Raw genomic sequence first — 8008 nt, forward strand, 5'->3', positions numbered from 1 at the left:
TCATCTCAGCATGGTTTAGCTAATTTCTGACAGTGATATTATCTTCCACTTCAATAAAATCAAATACTGACAGTAAAACAATTGACTCAGCTCATTTAAAAGGAGTTGTATAGCTATTTGAAGTGTATCCACGTGTGTAACACTGAAAGCAGTGGGGGTAAATATGTTCAACACAGAATATTGGGAGCTTTTCCTGTTCTTCTCTGCTTCTTAAGAAATCTCCATGAGAGCAAAATGCTGATGAGTTTGTGTTTATCCGTCTCCCTACAGGATCATTCCCCCAGCCAGACGGACACAAGGAGGCAGTTTCCCGGCAGATGACCCTCGACCCCGTCTGGCTGTGCGCCATCCAGTCGTTCGCTTTCGTCTCCGGCTACATGTGGTACAGCGTCCTCCAGTACCTCTACTGCTGTTTATTCTGAGTGCGCTGATGAGGCGAGAGTCTTTATCGGACCACTGGAAAAAGCCTCAGGATCAGTTGGTGTGTGGCCCCCAGCGTCATACTTGCGTGCCCCCACCGCCCCCTACCCCTCCTCCTCCTCCTCCAACCCCAACCCCAACCCCCAACTCCCCTCCATACGATGGATGAATGTACATTTTGCAAACAGTGGAGAGACTCAACAGGAATCGATAAACATATGAACACACACACACACAGATTACAGGAACCCATACGTGATGAAACTGGTTACAGGCGTAGTTAACTTAACACACGACCCCCTAACACCACACACTTGCTCCAACGGCCCTAGCAGAATAATCTCTCGCACTCGTCACGACTCACATTTCGATGTTTACACGTCCTCATACACGTAGACGCTCACACCTACATGACTTTTTATTCAAAGTTGAAACGAAACGAGGCTCAGGACTCCTCCAGAAGACGCTCTGGACCGGACTCTCTCTCTCTCTCTTTCTCTTTCTCTTCCCCCTCCCAGGCTTTAGCCGTAGTAGTTTTACAGAGTATAAAGTATGTATGGACGCGCGTGTGAGTGAGTATTATATGACTAGAAGCATAATGTCTGCCCTTATTCTTCCTCCTGGCGAGAGCTGACGAAGCCCAACTGGACCTCTCTCAGCCCGCTGACGAGCCGGCTGGCCACACCTTCCAGAGCGAGCAGCTGTACGGACGTTGAGGCTGCATAGCCGGCCGCTCCTCTGGCCTTCATTGCACTAAGGATCCATACTGCCCTAACTGCCCCCCTGCCCCCAGGAAAATGCTCCTGAACAGTAGCTGTCACTGTTTTCATTTCCTTCGTTTTCATCCCCACTTTAACCCCGGCATATCTCCACTACAGCCATAGTTATTTCTTGTTGTCTGTATTTTTTGTTGTTGTTGCTGTTGTTGTCATCGTCGACGTCATCTGGACTTTTTTTTTTTAATCTCCCCCCTGTGTCCGCCTGTCTGTGGAGGCAGTATTCTGTGCTCACTGAGAAAAGGTTGGGGGGATCATGTTTACACTGGCAGCCTTGCTGAAAGCCTGAAAGGACACGGTGGCTATGATGCGGCGCTTGATTAAGGATCTTCTTCCGTTTCAGATGTGATGAGAGGAAGAGGAGACGGATGCCGTAATGCTAATTCAAAAAAAAGAAAAGAAAAGAAAAAGAAGAAAAAACTATGACGGCACGCAGGGCAAGAATGGCAGTCTGATCTCTTCTAAAGTAACTCCCTCTATGTGGATTCTCCCTTTTCACCTTGTGCTCTCTAACATGCATTACACACACTCACAGACAAAATGACAAATGCGCACACACGGCCATGTGCAGCTACACAGCAGAGTCAGACATCTGTCTCGAGGATCCATCTCAGCAAGCCAGACTGAGAAGGCACAGACTCTTGTTCCCCCATTGGACTATATAGTTTTACAAATATTTAAGCCATATGCTTAGTGTCGTCGGGGTGGGAAAAAGACATGGAGAAAAAAATATGATTTTTATAGAAAGCTACCCTAATGTTCAGCATTCTAAAATAGAGATTTTTGGCTTACAGAACTATAGGTGTCATTACTGTAAATTTACAGCATAACCTGCCTAAGTGAGTGTGTGTGGTTGTTGTCCCGCCCACCCCTCCCCCAAGCCCCACCACCCTCCCCCATTTTTGATATATATGATTCATGTCGTGTTGCTCTGTGACGTCGGAGTGCGGCGGCAAATTTCAACACAAGTGGTCAGATTTTATTTCATTTTAAATTCCATGAATCTTTGTCCCTCATGTCATGGTATGTTTAAATCTTGTACATAACAAAGCTGAGGAAGAGTTTTCATCATCGGAAATGGAAAAAAAAAAAAAAAACGAAAAACATACTGCAGCGTTTTTTTCTCTTTCTCTTTTGGTCCATGATAATTTCAGAGAATTTTAGTTTAAATTATCATGAATGTTTTTTTTTTTTTAAAAAAGAAGAAAGCAAGGATTTCCCTTCACTTCTCAGTGTTACTCTGTTTTTTTCTTTTTTTTGTTTTGTTTTTTGTTTTCTAAGCAGGAAGTTGTTGTGTGCTTCAACACATTAAAGCTACTGTCCATCTGTGTCCTGGCTGACACACCCCGTTTGCACAGCGACACATGGACCCGCTTTCAAACCTTTTTTTTTTTTTTTTTTTAATCATCAGGAATCAGCAGAAAAACCTCGACTATCAAGCCTTACCCGATGTCCTGGTAGACCACAATCGAATAATGCTGTTTTTTCCCTCACACTCCCTCTTGACAAACATTCGGCTCATTCGTTAAGAAGATGGTTTCAAGGAGTTGACCTCAAACTGGGTCAGCGAGGAAGGGATCACTCTTCACTTACAAGGGAAACTCTGGCAGGGCCCTGCAATGATGCAGTTGTTCTCTCTCTCTCTCTCGAATGTACTTGTGTTGTGGTTTTGAGGTCAATTATATGTAATTTGCTTAGCCTGCTTTAATTAGGAAATTATAGAACAGCAGCGGTTATCATTGTTATGACCTAATGCATAAAAGGTGCATTTTAATAATTACTGCCCTCCCTGTGCGCCACTGTTGGTACAAACTGTGTGAGAAATTTTTGGATAAAAAAAAGGGCTACCTGAGTGGGTAGGTGAAAACATTTTGAATCAGGCTGTAAATGTGTTTCATCCTGCGGCCCTTTCAGATTCCCCTCCATCGTGAGAGTGACTTGAAATGAAGCTTCATCTTTTTCTCTTTTTTTTTTCACCTTCTCATTTTTATTTTCTTTTTTTTTATGACCATGTTTCCAAAGAAGGCAGGGAAATAATGTTTTCCTAGATGTGGTTTTAGGGAATAAACACAATAGGGATTTAAACAAATTATACTAGAACTGTCTGTAATTTTCCATTTTGTACTTCTCCTTTAATTCCTAGCTACACAGCCATTTTACAACACAAAAAACTTGTGCTGGAATAAAACATCATAAAGATCCTAACCAGTGTACTGCTTCTCCTTAATATATGTTTGCACTTTATATACAGCAAATGCTGTTATTAAAAAGTTAAAAAAAAAAAAAAGTGAAGTATAGTGGTACAGGATCCTCACACAGAGGTCACAAGATAAATCATAAAATTGTGAGTTGTTTTTCCAATTCCCTAAATATTTTTTTTCATTTTTTTCTTCTGCTTTATTGAAAACTGTTTAAAAAAGCTCAAAAATGTGCATAAAAGTATAAATTTCATGGGTCTTTAAAAATTGTTTGAGAAATGTATGTTACATTATCCCAGAAAAATCCTCGATTGCCTCTGATTTTGAAGTTACACTCCTCCAGGGGGTGTTCTCTCTCATCTGCAAATGTCAATGTCAACTTTCCCATTTTCTCTTCACTGAGAAACAGTCTCCAGGTAACGAAGCCTGTGTTTGCTCAGGTCTGTGCCTGTTGTTTAACTGTGATGTCAGTCACTGGCTGTTGAAAGTCTGTGGTTTCTGTTACAGAGCTCTGGTTTCAGCCATGACGTCGGGTTTCGGACAGTGAGCTGATGTCAGTGTGAACTTTCGGCCGAGGACTGCGGAGATGTCCTTACCTCAGCGGGGGTTAACGGCTGCATCAGTCACAGAGAGATCGGTATTACTTGTTTGGGGTGAAATATTTAGAGGCATAAACCTGTTGGACCTCAGGGGTGTGGTTAGAGGTAAGGGAAAGGGTTAGACCCATTCACATAAGTTATTTAGCAGAACCTACCTCAATAAAAGTAGTGTTAAAGTACTGAATTGATGAGCAACATTTTTATTTTATTTCTGTCAGTAACTGACTCTTAAAACCTAGAGTTTGCTTTAAAATATTCTAGAAATCAGAGTCTCCATCTTGAAACAAAATAGAATAGGGCACCATTGCACTTGCACTATGTAAAAGTTTATTTTAGTCCCTTTGGTGACTTGTTCAAGTATAAAGCAGTTTAAAATGATGACCTACATTACACTGTTGGAGTAGTCTGACATGTTTGGAAATACACAGGGGATTGATACCGCTGTCGTGTGTGTGTGCACACTAGAGAAAGCTATAGCCAGAAGCTGGTTAGCTTAGCTTACCATAAAGACTGAAAACATGCGGAAACATACAGCCTGTCCTGCACAAAGGGAACAAAATCCACCTGACCTGAAATCACTGACATTATATCTTGTTTGTGTAATTGTTATACAATCCAGAGTGTAGAGACTACTGCTGTTTTACTGGCTATGAACTTTAGAGGCACTGACAGAGCCAGGTTCCCCCCAGTTGCCAGTCTTTATGCTAAGCTATGCTAACTGGCTGCCGGCTTTAGCTTCATATTCATCCCACAGAAATGAGAGTGGTATCAATATCCCCTATATGAACTGCTATGACAGTTGATGTGGGGGGGTATAATGTGCTCTGAAATTGTTAGATTCACAGGATAAATGGAAACAAAGGTCAGCGTGACATGCCATCAACAGCTGGAGTGATGTGTGGAGGGTCGAGTCTGCAGGAAGGCCACAGGCTGCAGGCAGCCAATGGGAATCGAGGGTGAAAACAGCGGGAAGTGAGCTGGAAAATGGGATTAAATATGCACGAAGCGTCACTAACGAATCAAAGGACCAACAGTCAGGGTGGCTGTTGCTCAGTGTGGTGTCCAGACAGAGAAGGTGTGGCATCCCACTGCATGGAGAATCTTCCTCCTCAGTACAAGCCCAAAACCTCTTTTCAAGGTCACTGACATTACACAGAGATATTAGTCTCCAGAGGAACTTTTGTGTCCTCTGCAGGAGCACCAGTGTCTCCTCCTCAGACACCTGCAATGAACTATTTCACGGGCACTGCTCCCCAAGGTCCTCAATGTCATGCTTTGATGCCTGCTCCCTCATGAATGCCGCGGTGACAGCAGCGTCCCTTGAGTCAGCAAGCACTAAAACATCCAGCTGTGGAGAGGGAGGGCCGGGCTGAATGTCACTGCAGCAGCCACCGGCATCGCACAGTCTCCCCAGCCCTTCTTGCTGTCACAGGAGAGCATGATGGGTGCAACGGCTGGTCGAAAGCCTTCAGTGTTGTTAAGATCACATGCAAATACTTGTCAACACGTCAGGAGTGCAACAGTGAAAACACAAGGACGGGGGGAGTGGGGTGGAGTAAAAATATGAGAAAATGAGCAGATTCACCCGAATCAGAAAAATATTTCTCACTTTCCTTGTTGCAGATATTTGTCTCTGAGGTTTCTCCTTCCAGCCCAGTACAATTAAGCATTTTTTATTAGTGTAAAATGCATCAAACCTTATCAGGAGACATGTTTGTTGTGTCCCATTCCACTTGCTCTCAGCTGGGTCGCCTAAAGATGTCTTTAAAGAAACAGGCTCAAGAGCATTTTGGGAAACTTAAGAAATATTTTTTGGGGGGAGATACTGCTCACTTTCTTGCCACAATTTAGACAAGAAGATTGATACCACTCTTTTATGTGTATGGTAAATATAATGTTGGAGCCAGCAGCTGATTAGCTTAGCTTAGCTTAGCTTAGCTTAGCTTAGCGTAAACACTGGAAACGGGGAAACAGGTAGCCTGCTCCTGTCCAAAGGTAACAAAATTTGCCTTCCAGCTTCTCTTAAATTCACTGATCAACACGTTAGATCTTGTTTATTTAATCTGTATAAAATCCAAAGCGTTTTAAGGAGGGGTTATGTGCCAGATTGTTTCTTGGCTGGGAGTTCCTGGTTCTGGCCAAGAAACGGTTTGGCACAAAACTCCCCATAAAATGGCAAATTGTTGTTCTTACACTTTAATTTTAAACCGATTAAACAATAACATGATAATGGTGTTCATTAGCGAGCTTTAGAGGTGCTGGTAGGTAGGTTTTGTTATGTTCAGACAAAGCTAGCTGTTTCCCTCTGTTTCCAGTCTTTATGCTAAGCTAAGCTAACCGGCTGCTGGCTGTAGTTTCATATTTACCATATAGATATAAGAGCTGTGTTAATATCCTTGTGTAACTCTTGGCAAAAAAGCAAATAAATCTGTTTCCCAAAATGATGATCTATTCCTTTAATATCTTTCTATTTTCATTATTACAGAGCCATTCTGCAGGATTGAGAAGAGGATCATTTATGTGTGGTATCTTGTCTTGAGAAGTGTCTTTGACTAAAACCTCACCCAAAGAAACGGGGGAGTCAGTGGTGACATGACAACCATAAGCCTCCTGCAACCCCTGATTACAGCACCGCAGTCACCCCAGCAGAGGTGAAGAGGTTATTATGGGATGTCACTATCTGTCCTCCCTGTCGCTCCCTCTCAACTCCTGGCCTTTAAACAGGGGCAGCTGACGTCACGTGGGCCTCGGGCACCCGCCTGTCTCTGTTGTTTTTAGCTGTCAGTTTTCCGCTCTGCCCCCCCCGACTGTTCCTGGCCGATGTCCAAACTCCTCCAGCTCTTTGTAGGAGTGACCTTTGCAGAGGCAGACTGACAGACCGGCTCGGGAGCTCACTCTCTTGGTGGTGTGAGTGGTGTCAGTGTGTGGTACTGGCATCGAGAGAGCGGAGAGAGGGAGAGGGGCTGAAAGGATAATTTGAACACAACTGTTAACTGTGGCTGCCCCGCTGAGAGGACTGTTTACTGACAGAAAATCCCAGAGAACTGCATTTATCTCAGGCAGGGATCACACATCAAAGTTTTCCTCTTTTCATCTCCCACATGTAGGATTTACTCCAGTCGTGCTTTGATTCTTTGCTCTTTTTAAACGTGTGTCAGGAAATCAGAAATGTGATGAAAATACTACTGCAGCAAATAACCATATCTAAACAGTCTGATCTCAGATTTTAGATCCTCACGTAGACATTACATGCAGCACAGATTTAGGATTAAATGTAAAACCAAAATAAAGTTATTCCCTCAGAGATTAGTTTAGTAAATGGATATTTGGGTATTCACAAAACTGTAATCATAGGCAAAGCATCTTTGAGCATGTAGTATGAATAAAATGTATTATTGTTCTTATTATTTTTTTGAGTAAATTAATTTTGTAATCAGTTAATCTGTCAATTATCATTTTTTATTAATGGGTTTGTCTGTAAAATGTCTAAAAATGCTTTCTAATGTCTGGACAAACTGTCTAAAACACAAAGATTTTGAGTATAAGTAATATAAAATGGAGAAATGTCTATTAAATGATCATCAAGCTGTGGGTGATTCATTTTCTTTCAGTCGACTAAGCGATTAAGCAACTGGTTGACTTAAAGACGATATCAGCAAACCATATTTTTCAGCAGACTGTTTATAATGCTGACATATGTGATACCCAGAAATAGGAGCAGAGTGAGAGGTCACTGCATGCAGCCACTCTCAGATGTTGACTCTTCAGGTGGTCCTGCTGGTCACATCAAATGACCAGTGACAATAAGACACCCATCAGCCCCTCCTGTGTCTTACATATGCAGCCATGGAAACTGCTTTGATGGCAGCCTGCTACCTTTTCGTGTATTCAGGAATAACTGGGGGGATTACACAGCGAGGCAAACAAAGCCCAGAGGATCATGTCAGTCAGCGACACAGACAGAAAACATTTAAAAAAATGCTGTATAGTTTTCAGATGCTTTTTATTCTACACC

At 42.6% G+C, this 8008-nt stretch overlaps 1 protein-coding gene across 2 annotated transcripts in view; it reads left to right on the top strand.

Annotated features, from left to right (window-relative positions):
* The window catches only part of lpgat1 (lysophosphatidylglycerol acyltransferase 1), a 45781-nt gene extending 42380 nt beyond the window's left edge, over positions 1 to 3401 (top strand). For both annotated transcript variants that reach the window (XM_018694992.2, XM_051071821.1), the window contains exon 8: positions 271 to 3401. In XM_018694992.2, the coding sequence (XP_018550508.1) occupies positions 271 to 422 (152 nt within the window). In that variant the 3' untranslated portion in view covers positions 423 to 3401. The remainder of the gene's footprint in view (positions 1 to 270) is intronic.
* The last annotated feature ends 4607 nt before the right edge of the window (positions 3402 to 8008 follow it).

The sequence above is a fragment of the Lates calcarifer genome, linkage group LG7_1 (assembly GCF_001640805.2).
Source record: "Lates calcarifer isolate ASB-BC8 linkage group LG7_1, TLL_Latcal_v3, whole genome shotgun sequence".
Classification (NCBI taxonomy): Eukaryota; Metazoa; Chordata; class Actinopteri; family Centropomidae; genus Lates; species Lates calcarifer.